At 34.5% G+C, this 26,822-nt stretch overlaps 3 protein-coding genes across 6 annotated transcripts in view; 1 reads left to right on the forward strand and 2 right to left on the reverse strand.

Annotated features, from left to right (window-relative positions):
* Positions 1-26,822, forward strand: part of NF1 (neurofibromin 1) — a 210,001-nt gene that overhangs the window by 131,884 nt on the left and 51,295 nt on the right. The window lies entirely within an intron of this gene.
* OMG (oligodendrocyte myelin glycoprotein) lies at positions 6,871-14,040 on the reverse strand. The gene has a single exon (XM_023530596.1). The coding sequence runs from the start codon at positions 13,733-13,735 to the stop codon at positions 12,413-12,415; it is 1,323 nt and encodes a 440-aa protein (XP_023386364.1). The 5' UTR covers positions 13,736-14,040; the 3' UTR covers positions 6,871-12,412.
* On the reverse strand, positions 20,766-22,356 carry EVI2B (ecotropic viral integration site 2B). Its single transcript, XM_011360007.2, has one exon. The coding sequence runs from the start codon at positions 22,331-22,333 to the stop codon at positions 20,966-20,968; it is 1,368 nt and encodes a 455-aa protein (XP_011358309.1). The 5' UTR covers positions 22,334-22,356; the 3' UTR covers positions 20,766-20,965.

The raw sequence follows: 26,822 nt of genomic DNA on the forward strand, positions 1-26,822 counted from the left end.
TATACCACTCCATCATATAGGTACCACACTTGAAAAAACCACTAGCTTATAAGATAAAGCTTTATCTTATAAGGCTTATGTTCCTTAGCATCTTATGTGTCTCTCTGTAATCTTTTATACTGTTCACATTAGTTGCAAGATTGCTGAACTAAAGCAGATTGAAAGTCATTTTTGTAAGACACTAGATGTGGGCCTTGTTCTGGAAATCTGATGATGCAATATAAGCCTTATATGCTTTCTGGGCTGTTCTCAGGAAAGTTGTGTTCATAATACATTGCTGAGGATATTCACAGGGCAGTTGTCAAGAAGACTTTAGGAGCTGGCAAAGCCGCAAATTCTGCCCAGAAAGCTCAGAATGCCCAATGAGCATTCTGTACATTACCTTCACCGTGGTAGTTGAAAAAATTCTAAAACCATTTGCCTCAGTCGGTCGTTTAAGTTTAATAATAATAGAAGACTAGTTATCACAGTGTGTAGTAACGTTTTAAAAGGATGCTCCAAACTTTATATGATATGCCTCACCTTTGCTTCAACAACACTCACCATCTCACCATTGCCCTGCTCTGCCATGCCCTGGTATCCTGGCATGCCTCTGTGCTTTTGCATAGGCTTATCATCAACTTTGGGTGCCTTTCCTTTAACTCCTACTTTTGATTCAAGGCCCATCTTAGTAACCTGAATGACTGCTGTAGGCAAATTTAGAAAAAAACACCTCTTTTGCGATACAGTCCATACATTATGAAATTAATCCTTTAAAGTGTACTATTTAGTGGTTTTTAGTATATTCACAGAGTTGTGCAGTCATCACTATCTAATTTTAAACATTTCATCACCTCAGAAACAAACCCCATACCCATTAGCAGTCATTCACCATTCTTCCTCCCCCAGTTCCTGGCAACCACTAATCTACTTACGGTCTCTGTGGATTTGCCTCTTCTGGACATTTCTTATTAATGGAGTCATACAATATGTGCTCTTTCGTGACCAGCTTCTTGTACTTTACATAATGTTTTCAAGGTTCATGGATGTTTTAGCACCAGTACTTTATTCCTTTTTGTAGCTAAATAATTAATATTCCATTGTATGGCTATACTACATTTTGTTTATCCATTCATCTGCTAATGGATATTATTTCCATTTTTGGTTTTTATGAATAATGCAGCGGTGAGCATTCATGTACAAGTTTTTGTGTGAATAAGTTTATTTGCTTAGTTATGTATCTTAGGAGCAGAATTGCTGAGTCATATGGTAACTTGATGTTTAATCTTCTGAGGAACTGCCAAACTTTTCCAAAGCAGCTTTATCATTTTACATTCCCACTAGCAGTGTATTAGAGTTCTGATTTCTCCACATCCCCACCCAACACCTACTCTCGTCTATCTTTTTAGACAAATTTTGATAAATACCTCTTTACTAAACCATTACAAGTCTTATTACTACTTGACAGTGACCATGTTGAAGTATCTTTTTCTTTTTTTTTAAATTGAGTTATAATTGACATATGTTATATTGGTTTCAGGTGTACAACGTAATGATTCGACATTTGTATATATTGAAGAATGATCACAATAAGTCTAGGTAACATCCACCACCACACAGTTATAAATTTTTTTTCCCATGATGAGAACTTTAAAGATTTACCATCTTAGCAACTTTCAAATATACAATACAGTATAGTTAACTATAGTCATCACACTATTACATCCCAAAGACTTACTTATTTTATAATGAGAAATTCATACCTTTTGACCACCTTCATCTGCCCCTCCCCCACCCCCCATCACCACCACCACTACACTCTGGCAACTACCAATCTGTTTTCTTTATCTATGAGTTCTATTTGTTGGCTTTTGGAGTTTTTTTAGATTCCACATATAAGTGAGATCATACAGTATTTCTCTTTCTCTGTTTGATTTATTTCACTTAGCATAATGCCCTCAAGGTCCATCCATGTTGTTGCAAATGGCAAAACTTTCTTCTTTTTATGACTGAATAATATTCTGTTGCAGTTGTGTACCACATTTTCTTTATCCATTCATCCATTGATGAACACGTAGGTTGCTTCCATGTCTTGGCTTTTAAAGTAATGCTGCAGTGAACATGGGGGTTCACAGAATATAATTTGTCTTTTCACCTATTGGACTTTTAGCTCCTAGGTCTTAGATGTCTTCAGTGGATACACAGAGAATTGTAGAGTATGTGACATTTCATAGAATACTTACTAAGTGAACCGAGCTTTTGTTTTATATATGTGATCATTTTGTGATAGTGTTAAAACTAATCACCACTTTTAATTGTAGACACACACAACTAGTTGGAAGGAAGATTTGATTTAATAAGAGTTATTTGAATTGGAGTTCTGAATTGGGTCAAAAAATTTCTTGAATGGTTTTATTTTCTGTGATGCTTAGTTTATAGAAGTTTAGTGGCCTTGTGTGTTAGTGAAACAAGGGTTTGGTTTACTCATCGAAGATTGATACATACTGAAAAATCTGGTGGTTGATACATACTGAAAAATTTGGTGGTTATGGCTTCACATGTATTACAGTAAAAGACAGTAAGTGGCTGCAGTCCCATCTATTACTATGGAAAAACAGTTGTTTTTTTTAATCAGCTGTGGTTCACTGCTTTCAGTATAAGTATATAATCCTTGAAAAGAAATAATCCTGAGATATACTTATGAGATTTGATTATATAAAACAACATAGAAAAATTCTAAAACAAGCATCTAAGAATAAATACATCCAAGTGAATATCGTTCCCTTCTGAAGAGTCACTGTTAGAGGTGATGTACCTACTTCAAATTCTGCTGCCTTTGAGCATAACATTATAGGGAAATAAGTTTTTGGAAGTACTGTCCAATGAAGCATCTTTTTTTTTAAGCATGGTAGGAAAATTTTTATACTTGAAATTTTTTGACAAGGCAAAATATTGAGTTTAATAATACTATTTTTTGTTTAAAATGAGTTTTTTCTTGAGTGAATTATTAGCTGGTCCTTAGTAATATTTGAAAGGAGGGGCCCCAAATATGTTTTCAGTAATGACATCCTCTTTGGAATAAGAGTTTAATGACTCAAACATGAGTGCTTTGAAGAAAAATACAGAAATTTAGATGTATCATGGTGTGACATTTATGTTTAAGGTTAAAATCAGTTTATAGTCAACACATAGTTAATATATGAATATGCTTTACTGGTTTCAGGTGACTCCTTGATCCTTTGGTTAATTTTTACATGTTTTAAAGATACTTTAGCTTTTATAGTATGTCTCTAAGTTCATTCATATTTAATGTCCTGCAGCGTTTGTTGTTGTTGTTTTTTTTTTAACTTAATGTCAGGATAAGAGACCTAATACTTCATCCATGTATACTTTGTTAAAGCAAGGAAGATTTTATGTCATCATTGTGGAAAAGCCATACCATGTGGAAATATTAGAGCCTTTAAATAGATGAAATAATTTTTAAGCATTTATTTGCTTTCTTTAATTATTTGTCATTGATGTGAGGAATGAGGAAATACGGCAGAGTTGCTGATGTTTAAGTAATAGAACTGGTAAATGGATGTGGCCGTGTGCCAGTTACTCTTATACTATACAGTATCTCAGATGCAACAGTGGTTGCTGAGGCTTCGGTTGGCAAACAAGGGCCTTCCTGGTGGTTATTGTGGTGTGTGGCATCCTTGTTTTCCCTTAGCAATGTTTTTTAATTTCTCGATGAAAAGCCATTAAATCTTACTTTATTTTCTGTTGAGGCAAGCATTTGACATGCATTTGAACTCAGCCTTCCAGAGTGTTCAGTTCGTTTGTTTGAACTGTGACTATGGGCAACAAAATAACAAAGTGAAAAACTACATTTTCTAATATTGAGTATTTCGTCAGATTTATTTGATATTTGGCCTCGAGATGCCCATGTGAAATATTCAGATATCTGATTTTTTGCTGAGAAATCATATTTCCCATGGGATAAATAACAAACCCTAAACTAACTATTTGAAGTATAACTAAAGAAGGCAGATACATGGAGATACTGTACCACTATGGGTTCAGTCATTTACATTTCCGATCATGTTAATTATCTAAGAATCTCTTATACAGGGATGGGCAGTAATCTTTAACCTATTTCACATTTAGAAAAAAAAGTGCTACTCACTGCCAGCGTTAATTTAATTTTGCATAAACATGCTCTTTGAGGCTGAAGCAAATCTGACTGGTTTTCAATATGAAAATAAAATATGAAAACTGTTCTTGGAGTTATTTCTAAACAGAACTTGTCTCTAATCCTAATGTAACAAAAATCTGTACATAAATCTGATTCATCAGATGAATCTTCGGCTAACAACTGTTTGAGAATGATGAACATCATACATAGGAATGCTATGTTTTCTAGGATTTGACATTTTCAGTGATCTAGAATTACTATATTTTGTAAATAGAATACCACTACTAAAAATAGAATGCTATAAATAGAACGATGTCATTTGTTTCCAAAGACTATCGATATACTAGAGCAGAGCGAAAATAATAATAATAAAAGCGAGATATTTCGTGGCAAAGTTATAACTGTAACCCGCAAGTTATCTCAGGGTAAGCGCTGCAGCAGCAAGCACCGCCAGCAAGTATTCTTGAGGCAAACAGGAAATAGGTTACAATATTTATGTAGTATCTACAAAGTGCTTTAATATACATAATTTAATGTATATTTTTGCCAGAGGACATCTCTAATCACTTGCACAAGATAACACAGGTAATAGATGACAAAACCTTATTTCATGCTCTGTTTAACCTCAGTGTACTTTAAATGTACTTAGAATTATTTTGATCAAAAAAACTATACAGTTTTGCTGTGTTTATTAATGTGTTTGTGTATGTTTAATTTCTGTGCTTTGATCTCATCAGTAATTCCCAACAAATTCAGACTATCAGGCCACAATTTATGGAAAAGATAAATGGAAATATATATATATAGAGAGAGAGAGAGAGAGTACATGAGTGAGTGCACACGCACGCGCACAAGTATCTCAACTGGTTCCTAAACATGCTAAACAGTTGGGGCTGTGAAACCAAAATGGCATTTCTTAAAAGTTGAGCTTCTTAAAAATCTCACTTTGTACCACAGTTTTTCAAAGTGTGAAGCAAACTAATCTGTTTAACACATTATTAACACCTTGAGATGGCATTTGTTTTATTTCCCTGACTAATTTCTGTTGAGCAATCTGCTTGTACTAAATTATTCACAGGTATCAGAATTAACCTTTCTCTGGAATTGTTCCAAAGGTAACTCCCCACTGCCCACAACTAATTCCTTATTAACAAATACCAGCCTAGCCAAATCCTCGTTCCTCCTTTTCTGTGATCTCTTTTTTTCTCTGGACTGTGAAGTTATGACTGACCTAATGGAAGAAACTTAGACTCTAGAATAAAACTTGGAGGTTTGACTCAACCTGTCTTAGGTAGATCATTGTTAGCTCACCAATCACATCTTTGATCTGTGTTAATTCTTTTATTTTTAAATTCAGATCAATATGGTCAAAAAAACTAAACTTCTAGGAGAAAGTGATATCTAAACTGAAATTGAAAGGATGAATAAGGGTTTGCCAGGGGAACAAGAGGAAGAAGAGTAGATATGCAGCATCTTTGAAAGACTGGTGGCAAGAGAGAGCATGGTGAATTAGAGAGACAGAAAGGCGTTTTGTTTGAACTAAATAGTATGAGGGAGCATGAAAATTTTAAGGCGATACTGTAAAGAGAAGCAAGGCCTGATCATAGAGTAAACCATATTAAGAGTTTAAGTTTTATTCTGAGACATGGGAAATTATTGAAAGTTTGTTGTTGTTGTTGTTGTTGTTGTTGTTGTCGTCGTCGTTTTGGGGAGGGCATTGTTTTGCTTTTAAGGGAGAGAAAAGAGCTTGTTTAGTTAGATTTGTTGGGGAACAATTCTGAGAGCAATTGGCATGTAAAGCTAAAGTAAGCTAATACAATATAGATGTGCTTCCAAGAATTCTGATAGTGCTATTCTATCTCTGATTTTTACTTCATGAGACCCTCTGGTTTCTTTTTTTTTTTTTTAATTTTTAAAATTATTTTAGATTTGTACTTCTTCATACCTTCACCTTTTTCACCTAGCCCTCCAGCTCCCTTCCTCTCTGGCAATCACCAGTTTGTTTTCTGTGAGTCTTTTTGTTTAGTTTGTTCATTTATTTTGTTCCTTAGGTTTCACATATAAGTGAAATCATATGGTATTTATCTTTCTCTGTCTGACTTATTTCACTCAGCGTAATACCCTCTAGATCCATCCATGTTGCAAATGGTAAGATTTCAGTTTTTGAATGGCCGAGTAATAGTCCATTGTATATATGTACCATAATTTCTTTATCCAGTCATCTATTGATGGGCACTTAGGTTACTTCCATATCTTGGCTATTGTGAATAATACTGCCGTGAACATAGGGGTGCATAGATCTTTACGAACTAGTGTTTTGGTTTTCTTTGGATAAATACCAGAAGTGCAATTGCTTAGTCAAAAGGTAGTTCTATTTTTGATTTTTTGAGGAACCTCCATACAGTTTTCCATAGTGGCTGTACCAGTTTGCAACCCCACCACCAGTGTATGAGAGTTACATTTTCTCCACATTCTCTCCAACATTTGTTGTTGTTTTTTCTTTTTTTGATTTATTGATGATAACCAATCTAATAGGTGCGAGATGATATATCATTATGGTTTTAATTTGCATTTCTCTGATGATTAGTGACCATGAGCATCTTTTCATGTGTCTTTTGGCCATCTCTATGTCCTCTTTGGAGAAATACCTATTCAGGTCTTCAGCCTATTTTTTAATTGGATTTTTTGTGGGGTTTTTTGTTGTAGTTGTATGAGTTCTTTATAAATTTTGGATACTAACTTCTTGTCAGATATACATATATCGGCAAATGTCTTCTTCCATTCAGTTGGATGTCTTTTCGTTTTGTTGATGATTTCCTTTGACCCTCTAGTTTCTTGACTACCCCTATCTGTTCATAGTTCATTTTACATCTCATTTTCTTGTTTTCCTACTCAACCTAAATCCCTTGGACTGTTGTTCCAGTAGAACAGCAGTTTCTTAGATCTCTTCCATTTTTCAAGGACAAAGCAGGTAGTAAAACATACTTGCCATACAGTATTAACATTTTGGTGTATTTCTCTTTTTTTATAGATCTATAATATGTATGCCTATATCCTATAATTTGTGCTTTTCTTTCTAATATTTGCATTTTCCACATTTCCAGCTTTAATATTTTTATTGGACACGATGTTCTTGTCAGTGGATCATTTATTTAACCAATTTCCCAATGATAGATATTTAGCATTGTTTCCATTTTCCTTGCTGTTAGAAAGAATGCTGTGATTTACCTAGAATTTACTACATTAAAAGTTCAAATATTTTAGGTTTTCAATCATTGCTGTGTTGCCCCTCTCCACCATAGCTGATGTAATTAATTAAGAGTATGCAGATTATAACCTGCTGAATGAGGAGTCAGCAGCCACCCACACAAGGTCATCAGGTAACTCCCTCAGCATCCCAGTTCCCACTTTGGGAAACCTGGGATCTTTTTTATTGAAGGCCCAGTTTCAGTACACTCACACAAAGAAAATATAAAGTCACAAGATTTATTACTTACAAATCCCAGAAGTGCGCCGAGGGTAGGACAGTTGGCTGTCCCAGGTCACGAGTGAATGGAGGAGCAAGCACCTATTATAAGGTGGTTGGTTGCAGACTCAACTCTAAGTGTTCATTTTAAAAGGTATCCCAGGAAAAGCAAAGTGGGAGCTTGTGGTGGGAATCCTAAATTTGGGTCCTTATTTAAATATCCAGATTATGTATATACAGGGTTGTCATACTATGAAATGCCTAAGAGCAACTCAGAATAGCTGTTTTCTCATCACAGTTGCCAGGTGCTGTCCAAAAGAGTTACTAGTATGTAAATGTGGCTACCTTCCCCAGCACTGATTTTTATTAATTTTTAAAAAATTGCTTGCTGATTTAATGAGAATGGCATCACATTTTATTTCTCAGTTGTCACGTGGTCGACCATATTCCCATTGATAATTATCAATCACCATGCTTCCTGTCTTTTTAACATTCTGTTTGTGTCTTTCGCCCACTTATCCATTGGGAATCTAAGTGTTTTCTTATTTTTGTGAGCTTTGATTAACAATCTCCTTTATGGTATGCTCTTTGAGTATTTTTGTAAGGCTCATTTCAGCATAAAGAAATTTGAGAGTTTTGTATAGACAAATGTATTGATGATTTCTTTGTGTGTTTTTTCTTTTTCTCATTAAAAAAAAAACCTTCCACCCAAAAATGTATAAATATTTTCAAATCCTTCTGTTGGGTTTAAGACTTTCTTTTTTCACGTTATCTTTTTTGGTTTGCTCTGTAGGCGTAGCACATGATGTGAGTGTTAAATGCAACTGTTTTCCAATTTTCTCAGTATTGTTATTGAATCTTTCCCTTCCTTTTTGATTTGTGATCTTTTTTCTTGCTAAAGTTAATGTTTGAGAACTTACTATGAGGTAAGCACTATTTTGTAGCACTAAGCATTTTCTATCTTATCTTAGTTTTCCTCACAACAACCCTGTGAGGAAATAGAGTTACAAAGAATTCTTATGTGTACTATGCTCTAATTGTGCTACCATTTCTATATTTGGTTATCTTCCTTTCTATTTTTTTATGCCACTACCATTCTGTCTTGTTTTCCTCCCAAGAAAAAAGTACCTCTACTATTTCTTCCTTTTTTCCTGTTCTTACCGGTTTGTTTCCAGATGAAATTGAGTGTTTTATGCCATGTTCCAAAAATAATCTGATTAGAATGTTTGTTAGAGTTGGCTTAATCCTTGAATTATACTGAAAATATCAATCAAAGTTTATCTCCTGTACTTAGCCTTGGTACCTAAATAAATATTGGGTGAAAGAATAATGAATGGAGAGACCTTTGTTTATCATTTCTATCAAGTCTTGGTTTATACCTCTCATTGTGTTTTAGCTTTTCCACATTGGGTCCTACACATTTCATATGAATGTTATTTCTTGGCATTGTATATTTTGGCTTATTATTTTTGTTATGAATGGTATCTTTTTTCTGTGATTTTCTATTATTTTTTGCCAACATATGAGAAAAACCATAATGTTTCCATATTTATTTTATTTATTTAAAGTTATTCTTCTGAAGGCATTCCCAAGGAAGCCTTTAGATACACAGTTATTTCACCTGTTAATAATAATTATTTTGTTTCTTATTTTCCTATTGTTTCTGGGTTTTTTTGTTCCAGAATTTCCCAGATTTTAAAAAGATTGATGGTAATGAGTATCATTGTTTGATTCTGACTTTAATAGACTTTAACTTTTCGCTTTTAAGATAATGTTTGCAATATATGGTATCATTCCTTATCTAGTTCTTAAAATGTACTTCAGAAGGAATACTATTAATAAAAGATTATAGGTTGACTTTTGTCTGATAGTTTTGGTGTCAGTTAAAGGAATTTCTTATTGCTTCGGAGAATTTTTATGGAAGATTATTGAATAGCACATATTTGTGATCTTTTAAGTTAGCCATAGAAGACATCTTTCTGCCATGATAAGTGAATGTTTTTCTGACTTTCTTCTGGATCCCTATTCCACTAATATCTGAACCTGAATTCTAGAGGGTGGAAGAGCAGGACTGAAGCAAATACATTCTTTCATTCTCTTACCCTAAGGGTATAGATGGAGCTTGGGTGTTTTCATATATGGGTATTCTCAAAGCACTGGGCCTAGACATACACGTGTAATAAATAGTGATCCTGACAACAGCGGCAGCAGCAATGCCGCATATAGAATGTGGGGGCCAAGACACCGTTGATAAGGCTTCATGCGAATTATTCCATTTAATCCTCTGAATAAAAGCACTAGGAAAAGTCTTTTTAGCCCGTTTTATGGTTGAGGAAAGTGGAACTAGAGCAGGGGTAACTTGTCCAGGCTTGTATAGCTGAGAAGTGGCGGAGGCAAGATTTAGGCATAGAACCTTTGACACCAGCGCACACACTCTCCACTATTGCTTTATCCCTAATTGCATTTGCATTATGTTTTTGCTCATATTTGGATCTTCTTGACTGGTGAGAAACAAAAGTTACCTGTAAAATAGAACTCTTAGGGATGTATGTATGTATTTGTATCGTATGAATTTGAGAGATAGATGCTGAAGACTAATACATTTTGAAATGCTTATGGAGCTCAGTAATACAGTAGCTCTTGTCTTAGTGGCAAATAATGAGCCCTCCTCCATTAATAATGCTAAGAATACAATTTCCTTAGAAGGTAGTATTTTCTAATTACTTTAAGACTAGATAATACTTGTTTCTAAGGACTTAGAGTCTATGTAGTTGACATGTACTGAATTTGTAAATTTACTGTTTCTCATCTGCATTTTGCACATATGTCAGTAAGATTGGCATAATCTGTAGCTACTGCCAATTAATGCCTTAATCCATAATTTCACTTTCTTGTCACTTTTCCCCATAGGATTTCTAAAACATTGAATTTTTGATAACCCTCAGAGTGGAAGACATTACCTCTTAGAAACCCGCTTTCTGTGAAACTCAGTATATGTATTTTGTAAAACAAGATGCAAGTGTGTGGTAGAGTAGAAAATATCTAAGCAGTTAGTCTCTATCATCGATGGTGAAGATTCTAGGTCAGTGATTGGGAGGAAGTGGGAACAGTTTGCCCATTTAGGGGATTATTTCAAATAACCCCTTTTCTTCGTGGTGAAATTCCCTGACATGGTGAGCCAATTAGGTTTGCTGGGGCAGAAAAATGTTCAAGAGCCACTGTACTCATCAGCACAGGAGAGAAATTGCTTTATTGGAGCTTAACAGTAATTTTTCCATAAGTCTGGTGCTTAAAAGAGAAAAAACAAAACAAAACAAAACAAAAAAAAAACAGCGCATTAGAAGGTTGTTTATTTCTTTCTGAATAGAAATGTTCCCAAACCTAGAAAGTCTATCTTAATTTTAAAATTTCTTAGGAAGGAACATAAAAAGTTTTTCTCTACTGTTTTCCCAACTCTAGGAATGCTTGAAATAGATTATTCCTTATGTCTCACATATTAAACATCTCATTTGTGGCTCACCCATTTCAAATATGCTGTCTTGCATTTTAATCTAGCCTTGTTTCATGGCTTCTTTTTCTGACTCTTGGATGTTATTTATGTTTGTCTCTAATTCAAAGGTGGCTTACTTTTATGTTTGTAGAAAATTTTTGATTTTTTTCTAGTTGGAGTCCAAGTGCAGTTTAATTAGGAGTGTCAAGATTTGCCTCATGCCCAGACCTAGTCCTGTTGTCTCTTTTATTAGGTTTCATCACCTGGTTGTAGCACCAAATGAATCTCATCCTTTTTCTCTTCTTTCATTTTCCTCTCTATCCCTCCCTCCCTCATTACTGCCCGTGTATGTTAGACCACTATGATTTTATCCTGAAACTAGTCTTATTTTTAATTTAGGTAAGTCGGATTCTAATTTCTGATGTGTAAAAGACAAGTTTTCCTTTCCTACACATGCAAGGCTTTTAATTTTGTAAATATTTAAATTTTCCATCAATAAATGGTTTGTTTAATATGCACTAAAACTGTTCTTTTACATAGCTTTACCCCGAAGCTTTTTATTGTGTTTTTAATACTTTTCTTAAATGCAAAAAACAAAACATTAAACTTTCCTTATTAAAATGCAAAGCCTGGTGTCTTCTAGCTTTTTGAAAAGCTTTTGTCCATTATATAATCTGTAAAGTAGCCAAGAGTTCCTCAGAAGCAGGACATCATTTAGATTTAAAACAATTATGGCTTGTGTGTAAAATAATGATGTGGCATAACCATTCACGGGGTGGCAACCACTGTTTTATTTTAGTGGCAAAATCCTTGGATACCTCCAACATTTCATTTACCATAAGGACTTAACCACCAAGGTACCCTAAGCAAAAATGGTTGGGTCATTTCGATTCTACTAAGTAGATTAAGTTGATATGACTAGAAACCCACGTGACACAGTTATGAGCATAGACCTTTTATTTTTTTCCCAGATGTTTGACAGTGTAAATATACATAAAATACATATTAAAGTTAAGATGCTTTATATTTTGTGCAATAAATTGAAGCCTTAAAAAGAAAACATTTCATTGTTTAAAAAAAAGAAATTAGTTTTACTTAAGACAGTCAAATAGCAGCAAGTACCAAGACATTGTGCACTTCTTTTATTTAAGACAAGTTATTTCATTTACATCGGAGTCAGAAAGGTAAGACTGGCTTTCTTGAATACTTAATATAGCTTGAATCACTGGTTAGATAGGGGCTTATTCCCAACTATACATCAGGGAGGAGTTCTTTCATTAGTTTCAGAAAATGCAGACCCTCAGATGGCCAGCATGACCACAGCATTGAGCATTAAGAGAAACGAAGCATTTGCTTTCCAAGCACTTGCCATAGAAGGTAAGCGAGTCTTTACACTTGTGGTGGTCTCTTCTCTCCGTAAGTTAAGGGTTGTGCTTTGTTGAGGCATTTCAGAGAAATTATTTGGCATACCACTGGTAATACTTAGGGTCATGGGTGTTGGGGATGATTTCGTTGAGCTAGTGAGGCTTGTGTTTGTAACCATTCTATCTTGGAGATGAATAGTTAGAGTTGCAGCTGCCGCTTCACGTGAATTGATTATTTCTGTGGATGTATCTTCTGGATAGGGCACAAAAGTCTTGTCAGTGCTGGTAAAGGTGATGTCTTTGCTTACAGTGGCACCAAACGTCGTATCCTTTGTTCGATATTGTTTGGGTATTTTGGTCACTCTGGATTGAGTTACCATACTCAGAGAATTAATGGTGTCCACTGTCTGCATCCCACTTACAGTGAACAAGCTCGAGGTAAATCCAGAAGGTGTGGGGTACATGTTATGTTCCTTCAAAGATGATATTTGGCTAGAACAGGGAGTCCCTATCACATGGGCTTTTGTTTGCATCATCCACTTCAATAAATAAGTAATGTTTTGTTCGTGGTCACATGACCACCTGTTATTGTAAAGGGTTATCTCTTGCAACTGAAAGAGTTGGTCAAAAGCTTGATCTGGAATGAGTGTGAATTTATTATTGTGCAGATAAAGATGTGTGAGATTTGTCAGGTTTATTAATGTTCCTGGAAGGATTTGTGTCAAGGAATTGTTAGAGAGGTCCACAATATGTAGTTTGGAGGGCATGTTGGTTGGAACTGTCCAAAGTTTGTTACTACTCAGATTGAGAACCTCAAGACTTCTTAGTGTATTTTTAATGAGGACAACCTTTTCCAGCATATTCTTAGAAACATCCAGATATTTAAGGTTCCACTGATAAGCAGTATCAGATTTGTCAAGCAGTTTAATGTTGTTGTTAGCAGCAGACATATTCCAGAGAGACCGAGGTAACTGAGCAGGGAGGCTTTCAAGCCTGTTGTTTGAAATGTCCAGGGTCCTCAGATTGGTGTATTGCGTTAACTGGTTATGCAGATCAGTAAACTGGTTATAAGACAGATTTAAATGGATAATATTTTCTTGCAGTCCGGATGGTAATGTAGTCAAGTTTCTGCCTGAACAGTCCACATGCCTGTGCCTTTCTGTGCATATACATTGGAGAGGACAAATGCATAAAATACCAGGTGTGAGAAACAGAAGGATGAACAGGCTGGGAGACATTTTCAATATCTGATATTCCATCAGAGCCTGGAAACAAACAGATACACCCTTCTTTTAATATGCAAATACAATTAGGCATCTGCATGGGTCAGTTAGCATTAGGCAAAATTTTCAATAAACCTCGTTGTTGTTGAGTCCTTTTATAATTGTTCCAGTGATTAAACTAACAAAGCTCCCCTTCATTTATAGTCCAAATGCTTAATCCTTCAACTGGGGCTATGTGGTAGAGAGAGACTCTCTCCCCCTACTCTCTCCTGCATTTTCTCCCTTATTTTCTCCCCCTTTTTTACATAGTCTTTATTTATCTCTCCAGAGCCTTAATATTATAAAATGGCATCTTATAAAATGGAATCTTCAGCTATTTTTATTTTTGATAATATCCTTTTTACTCAGATGGGAAAAAATGGCTGTCGTGTCTTTTTTTTTTTTTTAATCTCTGCAGTAATGTGTAATATTCAATGTGTGTGTGTAGGTAAGATTTTATTTAGATATTAAACCAATACTTTGAAATTTATCTTTGTCTTTTTAAGATAAACATATTCTTGCAAAAGATTTTCAAGGCACTTGGAAAATCTAAACCAATACCATACCTTCAAACCTCACATTTTGTAAAGTGATTCTTTTCCAGCATTATTTCAGTGCTGATTCTAAAAGAAAACTGTGTGTATATTTACAAAGTGAATGAATATTGAAAAGAAATTCCTCCACTGACACTGCAGCAAATTTCTGGTGCATGCACTTGCTATTGAATATATACTCAATCCTAACGTTGACTTTTTCTTAAAGAAAAAAAAAAATTCCGAAGTCGATCTTTTACTGATTTAAATAACAGCTTACCATAGTGTTGTCTTCAGCATCAGCATCTCATTTTCTCCCGGGAAACTTAAGCTTAAAGGTCGCCTTGTTCTGGAGAAGAGGAACTGCTTCTGGCTGTGGGCTGTGCTTGCCTGCTCAGCTGCATTGTGTTGCTGTGAGCTGAAGCTCTGCAACCACCTGATCAGTACCACATAGGAGGACTGCAGAGCTGTCATTGGTGCTGACTCAAATTTATTGCAAGAGGTGCACACGCAACAAAATAGACGAAAATTTTTTCTTTAATTTACAGTATTAAGCATACTCATATATCTCAGAATTGCTATAGAACGAAATGCCTCATGCACATTAGACCTGGCCCTTATTCATTTCTGTATATTTGTCTCAGCTTAGGTTCCACATTTTAATATTTGTCTCATAAAAAATTTGTGATTCTTTTTAATGCCTCTACTCTTCATTGTTTTTTACATGTTGAAAAATGTTGAAAATGAATGTGACCTTCCTCGTGAATGGTTTTCTAAGATATTAGTTTAATTATTTTTAACTCCTGCCCTTTTATGTTCTTTTCTAAAATAGTACAGTTGTCATGTTACTTTTTAAAGTAACATAATGCAATCTGTTTGATTTTTTATATACTCCCCCAACATAGTGACTGTTAGGCATAATCAGCTTTTCAAATTTATCAACCACTTAAATGTTCATCTTCCTTTTGGGGAAGTACAGAGGTACTTAAATATGATTATTTCTGTCTTTATCTGACATAAAGAATCATTTGACCCAGGCTACACACAAGCAAGGCTACATTTTTAAATGAGCAGCCTGTGCATTTAATTATCAGTTCATGTGGTAAAATAAACATTTTATTTTATGACTTTTGAGTTAAGAATTTTTTTTCTTCATTAAACTTTGTTTGATAAGTGGGTATGAGTGTTGTTTTCTCCAGAGACATCTTTGATACTATATGATTGACCACTTATTTGATTTTATGTTTTAAAAATAATAGCATTAATTTCAGATAATTTCTAAATAATGCTTCACACTTTATCTTCTGAGATAACAACTTATACTTTTAAAATTGCATGAAATAATGTAAAAGGAAAAAGTTTGGTTTAAAATTAATGTATAAAATTAATGTTCCTCAAAAAGTATCTACATTTTAAAAGTCTGCAGTGTTAAAAATTTATTATTGATTAGATACTTTATACCCACTTTACTTTGAGGGTGTTCAGCCTTGGATTCTTAATAAGATTCTATGGATTTCAGAAACCAGTCATCAATCTCAGTGCTTAAAGTAATGTTTTAAAAATACTATATTCAGCAGTATTGTTGTGGAAATAGGGAATGATTGTTTTGAAATTTAGATTTCTTCTATTTCAGCTGGAGTATATGCTGTTATATTTAAAGGGTTGTGACTGACAGTCAATTTACTGAACACTTAAATTTTAGGAACTCTCATAACATCAGTGTGGAAGTAGTTATCCAGTTCCATTATGCTTACCAGAACTTTTGTTTAAAAAAAAGAACATGTTATTTCATTAATTAATGAATTCAAATGAATTTGGATTTAGGCTGTATCGAGATTAGATTCTGCTACATATAATAGAAAATTCCAATGTAGTAGTAGAGGCAATGTTTCTCATTTCTAAGTTTGGGGACATACCAAATTCCTTCTTCTTATTCAGAGATTATTATGAAATTCTTGGAAAGGTGGACTATTTTAATATGTTTGAATTGTAACAAACTGTCCTACGCTTTTAGAAATTACCATGAAACATAATTGTACATTAGTTACTCCAAAAAATAATTTTTATATGCTTGTTCATTACAACATATTTTAAATATTATTTAGACACATTACATTTTAGATAAATCTACCAACTTAGGAATTACAGCTGTTTAGGCAACTATTATATTTTAGACTAAGTAGTAAATTCATTTATTTACATATCCTTTTGTGAAACACACTGTTCTAGAATATATTACCTCAGAGTTGTGAAAGGTATAACAAATTACGTGCCAGGGAACAACTGTTCTATGTTAAACAGAAGTTTGGAAACCCAGTGTCAGTTTGTCTTTGCTTTTTAGTTGATAACATTTATTGTGCTTATTTGAAACTAAAAGTGTTACATTTTCTACTTTTGGTAATATAGTTGGCTATTCATACTGAATTTCTTGCTGAAAACAGCTAAGAGTACTGAATAAGGTATTTTAAAAGCATGGAAGAACTGAGAAGATAGAAATTATCAGGTCAGAATCCAAGTGGACCAGTCCCGTCTCCCACCTCCCCACTCGTTTTCTCTCCATGCCACTGGCTTGTTGCCAAAACTCAGTCACTTGTTCTCTAGAATGTCCCTCATCTGGATTTATCTGTTTGCTTCCTTGTGAAGATTTAATTTGTTCCTCTATGCCCCATATTTCTTATAAGTGGTTCCTAATAGCATTAACATAATTGCTTATTTGTATCATCCCACAGTAGTTTGAAAATAATACCAGTCTTGCTACAATTAGATTACAAACTACTGAATAAAGTTTGATTTCTTTGCAGTTCTATTTGTTCTTGTATTTCACTAAGGATATATAATCAGTTCTGTGTTCTAATGCAACTTGAAGTAGTTGTTTTCTCTATATTTTTGTATCACCAACTTTACATAAAGTTAGGTTCATTTGTTTCAGTAGATTATCAATTTTTAGGGATTGCTTATGTCAAAACTATATAACAAGATACATTCACAGAAATCTTGCTTCTCTGTCCCTTCTACCGTATTCTCTTCTTCCTCCTGTTGGTGACTATTTTTATTAGCTTTTGGTAGTATCTGAGTAATATTTCCTTTTGCAAACATACAAAAATATGTATATATTATATGTTATCTCCTTTACATAAAAGATTTCATACTAGATACACTGTTACACATCTTGTTCTTTTTTTCTTAGTAATATATCTGGAAGATCCCTTTATATCATTATATAAGGATTTTTCTTATTCATTTTATGATGCATAGTACTCCCTTTGGGAATGTACCATGGTTTACTCAAATAGTTCCCAATTGGTGGGCATCTGGGTTGTTTCCAGACTTTTGCTGTTACAAATAATGCCACAATGAATATCCCTTTCACCTAAGTAATTTTATATTTTGTCCAGTAAATCTTTGAAAAAAAGATTTCTAGAAGCAGAAATGCTCTGTAAAAGGGTAAATGCATTTGGAATTTTTCTGGATATTACCACATTTTTCTCTATAGACTGTACTATTTTGCAGTCCCACCAGCAATGTGTCAGAGTGTCTAGTTCTATAGAGCCTCACTTTAGATTTTGTTGTTGAACTTTTAGATTTGTATCAATAAAGGTAATAGTATCTTAGTGTAAATTTAAATGCATCTCTTATTATGAGGAAGGTTGTATATCTTTATATGTGTTTTTAAGTACTATTTAGATTTTTTTCTTCTGTGACTGTTTTTTGTTTTGCACATTTTTTTTTTTTTTACTATGTTTTGGGTCTTTCCCACCCCCCTCTGTATTTAGGAGGGGTTTTTTTGTTTTTTCTTTTTTTTTTTTTTTTTTCATTTTAGAGATAGCCATTGACTTAAGTGCACATTTTTTTTCCAGTTTGTCGTTTTCTTTTGATTTATTATGGTGGGTTTATATTTTGTTCTGTTTTGCTTTTTTGCCATTTAAAAGTTCTTTATAATTGGATTTTTCTTTTCTTTTTATTGCTTCTGTATTTTGAGTTTCAGCTAGGAATGGTTTTCCCATTTCCAGATTATAAAGGAATTCACTCATATTTTCTTCTGTTACTAGTATAATTTTATGTTTTATATTTAGATCGCTGGTCTCTTTAGTGTTTATTCCAATGTAGTATGAAGTACAGATCCAATTTTATTTTTTTCTAATTATATATCCAGTTATCTCAATACTTTTTCCCATCGATTGAGACTTGAGTCTGTATTAGATTTTCCATCTGTTCTATCGATCTGTTTTTCTAATCAGGTACTAATATGACAGTATTTCATTATAGGTGCCCAAATATTTTGCTGCTTTACTTTTTGGTCAGAACTAGGTAACAGCAACAATCACAGGTCACCCTCATCTAATTCATTGTGCTCCTACCACCAGCACCAAATGGAATACATGTGTGAATATATGTGTATTGCATGAAGGTAGGTGCTCTTTGGTCTTATATTAGTGAAAAGAGTGCTTAATTAAGAGTCAGGGAACAAACTCAGCTTTATATTACCTCTAAGCAAGTCACTTACTCTCTCTGGGCCTGTATTCTCAGCAGTTAACAGATAAAAGGAATTGAACTAGATGGTCATCTGGTTAATGCTGATCTGTTAAGAGCTCCACTGATATGTGGTATGTAGTTTCCCTGTGCCTTGTCCTTTCCCATATCCGTGAAATAAATTTTCTCTTCTCAATCCTGGTTCTTCAGTCTTTTCTGTAGGTTTTTCTTTGTTGCAACATTTTTTCCCTCCCGTGTTTCTTTTATTAGCTTCCATCTCTTTCTTCTGATTAACCAAGAATTGCTACTGTTTGGCTGCTCAACTTCCACTGACCTCAGTAGGGAAAAATTGCATGCAGTAAATGGGAATTATTTTTCCTTTGGCAGAGAAGTTCTTTAAAAAAAAAAAGAAAGAAAGAAAGAAACCAGCTGCTGACAGTAGTCTGTTCTTTTGTTTTACAAAGAACAAAAGGAGAAAAGGCTGCCTGTAGTGTATGACGAAATCAGACAAGATTATAACCAGGTTATCAGTTCTTGATTTAGTTAAGAGACTTGGTACTTTCTTAAATTCCCCAATTACATCTTTTAAGAGGTCAGGAAAGAAGGTGATGAAAAAGAAGACCAAAGGTATGGAAAGAGCCTGTTACGTAACGATTTTATATATACTATGAGAAAGGTTATGGTGATTTAAGGCACATTAAAGTCTTGACCAAATATAAAATGTCTTATTTATACTAACTAGAATACTTAAAATTCAAAAGAATAGTAAATTCTTAAACTCCTGATTGCTGCCAGGTGAAAGTTCAAAGTTTGGAAAACACTCGAAAGAAACTAATGTGGAAGACAGAAGAGAACAATGTAATATGACAATAAACATCATGCTTATTCAGGAAGAATAAGTGACTCAAGGAAATATTTCTGCAGATAATAAGTTTTAATGGTCAGGAAGGGATGGCTTAAAAGATTTAAAGAGAAACATTGTATATAAAATTTCAGTGTCCAAATGCCTGCTGGATTTTATTAAAGATGAAACTTTGTTTCTTAAACACCATGCTACAAATAAATACCATATTTTGTTCTGAAAAATCCCAGAACTGTGAGATTCTCCAGCATTACGCCACCACACTTCATTCTCTGTGACTGTTTCCCCCAGGAGTTATGGTAGGGGTAGGAGGAAAAATATGTGCTTGTTGGGCAAAGAAGTACTTCTGCAGGCACAGACTGACATCTCCATAAGCGCAGGTGGCTGAACACACTCCACCTTGACTTTGACAAAGACTGGACCCATCTCTACTCTGATAACTCAGATTTATCACTTGTCAGGTAATGGAGAAAAGATGAAATTCTGCATAAGGAATGTAGTTTAAGTTTAAATGTACAATGTCAGAAAGTGTGAGTTTAGTGAAGATTGAGAGCCTTCTGTATTTTGATACATTCTGTTTTTCCTGGAAAAATCATCCAAATTGGGAATTAAGCCATACATGTATTTTTTTCACTTTGTAAGATCTCGTTTTGTTTGGATTCTTAAGGAATATAAAGAAGAAACTTTTTAAAGAAGCTAGTTCCAAAATTTGTGCTCCCACAACAAGACAGGAAAATGTCTGCATTATACAGTGCATGCTCATATTTTTTCAGGGTAAATGTCCCCAACCTAACCCCCCATTTTGATATTTTAATATGTTTGTTTTACTGTTTCCAGTGAGAGCTAATAGGAAATTTCTCTGTTCTCAAAAATTTATTTCATCCTTGTGAACTTAGAATATTTATTTAATACTCGAGGTATTAATTTAAAACTTGTATAAAACTCGATATATTTAATTTCTCAATTCCTCTACCTTAAACTTTGAAGTGAAAAAATAAAATTTTATTCAAAGTAACTTAATACACAGCTTTTCGGGGAAAAAAGATATCTACTGGATGACATTAAGTATACATCAATTGTTTCCGAAATGGTCATTGATATATACTATCCACATATTTAAATGTGTTATACATTAAAGTTAGGCACTATAGACAGTAAATAGATCACTATTATATATAAATTTTAAAAATAATAATAATTTCCACCTATGCACATGGGCTTTGAGCATATTGCAGGTAGTTCCTGAATAAAAATCAAAATGGACTACCAGTTGCTTTTTAATATATTTTATCACATAAAGAAAAACAGAAGATGAGTCCTTTAAGAAGGATAGAAAATCAGCTAAAAAGCAAGTTGTAATATTTATAACAGTTCTTCAGGTGGAGGTGGCAGGAATTCGTTGAGATCTTGATTAGAGTTTGGAAGAATAGAGAACTCCTGACATTGGATCTCACTGTTGGAATTTTCTGAATTTTCCATAAAATCTCCTGGTGGCAGGGGCAAGTTAAGTGAGTCAGTGGGAGGCGGAAATGACTCTTTGAACTGAGAGTTATAATCTTCACAGACTTGATTGAGACAGTCCAGAACTGGTGGGAGATTGGTGGACTCATTTGGAGGAGGAGATACAGTTGTCACTGTGGGCTTGTCGGATTGGTTACTCTCCTGTCCTTCCAAATCAAGGAGGGGTGGGGGCGGTGGAGGCAGATCTGCATCATCTGAAGAAGAAACAGCAGTGCCAATTGTTGATCCACCAACACTATCCTCCGATGTACCGTTTACTTGATCTTTTATTTTCTCTGTTTTGGGGTTGTTGGACTCTACAATGTTTTCACTTGATTCAAACAACTTAATTTCTAAGTCATCTGCTAAAAGTGCGCTTTTGTTTGGTTTCCAGGCCATAAGTGAGATAATCGATGTACGTTTTGTGGGCACTTCATTTTCTCTAATGTTATCCAAACACATGTCAGGAGTTTCACCATCAGCGAATGGAGACCTACCTGCCCAATTCTGATCATTTGAAGCTGATTTTCTCAAGCATTTGCCTAGTACAATCATGGTTATTGCTACCAACATACAAGTCAGAATTACACCAATTAATATGGTAGCTAATAAATTAGAATTGGTTTTATGCAGGGTGTTTTTTTCACTGGTAGCTTCCAGGTTGAATCCTGGTGTAATCCTAGGTGACCTTTTGATAGCTGGTGTTAGTTGTGTGGGTAGATTTTGAACAGTTGGTGTTACTGGTTTTCTAGGAGAGGTATGAACAGATGATGGTTGTTGAGTGGAAGTATAGGCAGATGGTGGCAATTGTCTGGAGGAAGTATGGGCAGATGGTGGTGGTAGTCTGCCAGAGGTGAACATGGGTGGTGCTGTCCACTGGGAGGAGGTGTCAGCCGTTGGTGTTGGTTGTCTGCTGGTGTTATAGGCAAGTGGTTGTCCGGCAGAAGTGTGTGCTGCTGGTTTTCCAGAAGAGGCATGGACAACTGGTGTTGGGTGTCCAACAGCAACTTTGGCAGTTGGTATTGGTTGTCCAGAAGGAACGTTGAATTGTGTTGCTTGACCCAAAGGATTCCCCGTCGTGTTTTGAGAATTAGCTGAGACATATGGCATTGATGATCCAAATAAAGTAGATTGTGGTTGTTGCTCTGTTATAATTGCTTCTGTCTCTGAGAAAAATATATTGTTCAGGTGTCCACAAAACAAAATTAAGATGAAATATTTGGGACCCATTTCAGAATGTTTTCCTCTTTACCAGTGGCTTCATAATGAAAGAAAGGAAGACAATTAGATCTCATTTGATGTCTGGCATAAAGTAGGTAGGTACTTGATAAGTATTTATTAGTTCTAATTTAAACTTGATAAACTGTAGGCTAGTATAAATAATTTTTGAATATACTCTAACTTATCATATAACATTTGGACCTCATAGGCAGTGATTTCTCTTAATTCTTTCATAAGATCTGTACTTGGCCCTGCTGCTTCTCTAGCTTCATTACATTATAGTCCTACATTTCACTCATACTTCTCAAATACATAGATAGGCTCTGTATGCTGGTTCCATGTGCTCTCTCTCTACTTTTCCTCCCTTTACGACTTGAAGTATACTTCACTCTCTTTTTTTCTCTCTCTTGACCATATTTGACACTACTGACTATTCTGTCACTACTACTCAAGGAGCTCTTGTAATAGTCTTCATGTTAATCTCACAAGTTTCTGTTAATCTCTTGCCTCCTAAATGTGGGTAGTTGATATTCAGTCCTCATCTTATCTACTTCGTTTTATCCTGAATCTGTAAGATTTCAACTCTCATCTTTATGCGGTAATTCCCAAACTTGTACATCCAGCCGAGATCTTTTTAATGCTAGTCCTATTCATATGACTTCTTGGTGAACATTTCCATATTGTATACCCACTGTCAGCAAATTCAACATATTTAAATCAATTCATCTTCATCTCAAAACTGACTCCTCTCCCTACTTCTCTATTTTTAATGGTACTACCTTTGTACATTTCTTCTGCACAGTCTATTATATTAGTAATCTTTGTAGCAGCAGCATTGTTTAGCACTATATCTTTATGTTAGGATCTCATATTTTTAAAGGATTTGGGAGTCCTATCCAGTTGGTCAAGTAGTCCTGCTGCTACTTTCACTCATTTGTTAATAAACCTCATCTTTGTGGCAGGACCTGTTCTAAGTTTAGAAGATACCAAACAATTAAAATATTCTAGTGGTAGAAACAAACAAGTAATGAATAATTATAATAATTTGATGAGTTTTCTTCTAAAGGTATGCAGGAGATACACAGAGGAACTAATCTAGCCTAGGTGGGCTTAAGGGAAGGTTTCTCAGAGAAGTAAAACTTGAACAGAATCTTGAAAGGTCTGTAAGAATTAATTAAGCAAATAAAATATTCCAACCATGGGGAACAACGTATAGTCATGGGAAAAGAAGGCACGTATAAGTTTGGCAGGTAGGACTTTTTGTGGTATGTAATAGATGCTAAAACTTGAAGAGTTAAGTTCCAGTTCTATTTCTGCCACCTAACTTCCCATCTACCCATGAGAACTAGTCATTTAATCTCTCCTGTTCTCAATTGCCTTAACTCTAAAGTGAGAAGTTATACTAGCCAGTGTTCAGCTTTGCATGTAATATACTTGTTTTGCATATCATTAAACAGTGGTAACTAGTTATTTCTTAACGTTAGGGAAAGGAAAATCTCAGGGCGTTAGATCCTAGTTGACATGATTAGAAACTAAAGATTTTCTATGATTCGTAGGCCAATCTGAGAGAGACTTGATGTTCTGTGCAAGGTATAATAAAAAGAGACGAGGAGCTCCCTCAGCTTTTGCAAATAAATTTTCAGCATATTTGAGTAGTTTTCATTGCTTACTCCTCTACCACTTGATACACAGTGATGATAAATTATTTTAGTAGGAAAAAAGACGTGAATCTTTTCCCCTGTACAGTCTTTTTATTTTCTCTAATACTTCAAGCCTAAATTTAAAAATATTTCTCCTTTAAACACTCTTGCACATAACCGATGCATTAATCTTCTTAAAAGCACATGTGATTGGGTTACTTCTCCCTTGCTTGAGGGTTCCTCATTGCTGTGAAGATAAAAATACTGAACTGTTTTCTTCTTTCTCACTTGAGTTTACCAGTACTGACTCATCTCTTGACAGAAACTTCTCAGTCAAATGTACCTCTTCCCGTCTTATGTACTTCTTAAACACACAATTTCTTTCATAGACCAACACTTTTAATTACACTGTTTTTCACCCAGCTAGAGTGTGTTCTTTTTTCCAAACTCAGCCTCTTCCTCCTCCTGACTGCCTGTCTGAACCTATCCTCATCTGTGAGACCTCAACTTAAATTTCCCTTTCTTAAAGCCAAGTTCTCTGTGACTGACTACAGCCCACAGAAATCAGCCATTCCCTGAATTCCCCTAGTTCTTGTTGTCTTTATGGTTCCTCAAATAATTCTTCATGTATATACCTCATACTTTATTCTCTTAAATAATTGTTTTTATTACTCAACTTTTCACATTTTCTTTTTATTCTCACTTGCTCAAACAAGATGATAAAGAACCTTGAAGAAGGCAGAAAGAAACAAAAATACTTATCTGAAACATACTGTGTGCTGTACTGTCCCAAGTGTTTTCCATACTTTATTTCATTTAACCTTTAAAGGACTCTATGAGAAGAATAGAAGAATCCTTGCTTTATAGATAAAGAGACAGATTCAAATGTGTTGCAGTTTGTCCTGTGTTATATCACTATTAGTGACAGACTGGGACTTCGTATCCAGGATCATCTGGTTTCAAAGCATATGCTCTTTCTACTACTCTAAACTGCCTCTTTTTACATTTCGATTCTTTTACAGCAGAGTACCATATATGAAAGAAAGGAGCCTAGTAACATTTAACCTTCTTGGTTCCTTTCCATTTCACTTTTCACTGTTTATTAATACTTTTACCAGAATGTGAGCAGAGAAGACAAGATCTGAGTTATTAAATTCTGCATTTTATCCATTTTGCAAAAGGTTTAATAGAGAAAAAATTGGAAACTGTTGGCATAAATATGGGGATTTGAATCATCTCTAGATAATTATCATCCATACAGTTCCTACCTGCTGTTCTTACAGATTCCTACCCTACCTCCCAAGGAAAGGCCTCATCAGCAAGTGGTGTTCTTTAGAGTTTCACCTTAGTTTTTTAAAAATGCCATCTAAAGCAACAGAAAATATAGGCCATGAATTATCTTCAGCCAACAATATTGCTTCTTTTGTGACTTTGCTTAAAATTTTTTTAAAAAACAACATGGTTCCTCTTTTCAATTACCTTAAAAAGACATTAGAGAAGGAAAGAGTGCAAACAGGAATGTAATTATAAATGCAGTTTAGTATGTAAGATCAATTTTGATAGGTTCATAGCCTCTTTTGTCTATAGGAAGGCCGTAGGACCTTCAGTATATGAGATTTTTCACGTATTATTTAAGCTGTATGGCAGTATTAAAACCAAATTCATTTATTACCTGTCCTACCCCTTTCCCACGCCCTAATTTGTTGTCTACCTTCTACTGTCTGTTACATCAGTACGCCAGCATCTGTGTTAGAATTCTACAGCAATTCAGAATAGTCCAGAAAAGAAGGAACAGGGTTTTTTAATAAATATAGGGCATAATAGTGAAGAAACTGACTTTTTTCTAGCTTAGAGGCAGTGTTATGGCCAGGGTTATGACCAGTACAGAAAGTTATTTAACATATGTTATTTAAAATATATAAACTGTGTGTAACTAAAGTATCAACATTGTTTCTACAGGGATAGAAGGTAGAACCAGGGTCAGAGGAGTAAAAAGGAGATGTGGGATAAGATGAAATGAAAAAGGAATGAGAAGAAATACAAAATAACACAAAAGAGAAAAATAAGGCAAAAATTATAGTAAGCAGCAAATATATGGAAAAGGAGGAGGTCAGTTGACTAGAGGAGATATTGAAAAGAAAAGTTAATAAGCTGAAGAAAAAGTGGGGATTATGTAATTAGTAAGAAGTTAGGGTAGAAGATTAACGTGGGCAAAATTAGAAGTTGGGGGAGAAGATTGAAGTAGATGAAAGAAGCAACCACAAAATGCTGCTCCTGTATTTGTGATGCAGGGAGGCAACAGAGGATTGTCTTCCCAATATGGAGGACTCGAATCACCCATCTTCTCAAACTCATCTTTCATTTCAGGCTCTCCTGTCTGCCCTAAATATCCTTAAGCTTCTCATTCTCGGCACCCTCCTCTCCCCAGCACTACCCAGAATCATACCTGCTAATTATTCTAAAGAACCTATGCACATTCTATATGGCATTTTTCTAGAAATCCTTTTGTCTACTATTTGGGGCAATCCCAAATTTGTCTACCTTCGTATGGCAGTATTTTGCTCATTATTTTAGTTTGGCACTTTGAGGTTTAAATCTGTGATTTTGGTCTTTTGTTTTTCCTGAAAATTTTAAAAATTTTTAAAAGAAGAAGAGAAATATAAGCTGTTTTAACTAAGCATTTAAAAGGCAGTTACAGTAAAACAGGAGTCCTCATATAATAGATTAAAATTTAGTAATAGTGTATCTCCAACTAGTGAAGTTATCAAATCATAAAAGAAAGAGAATAGCAATTCTATATCTTGAGGAAGAATGGAAAGAGAAATTAACCTTGAACTATGATAGAAAGTACTTGATGA

The sequence above is a fragment of the Pteropus vampyrus genome, unplaced genomic scaffold (assembly GCF_000151845.1).
Source record: "Pteropus vampyrus isolate Shadow unplaced genomic scaffold, Pvam_2.0 Scaffold50, whole genome shotgun sequence".
Lineage (NCBI taxonomy): Eukaryota > Metazoa > Chordata > Mammalia > Chiroptera > Pteropodidae > Pteropus > Pteropus vampyrus.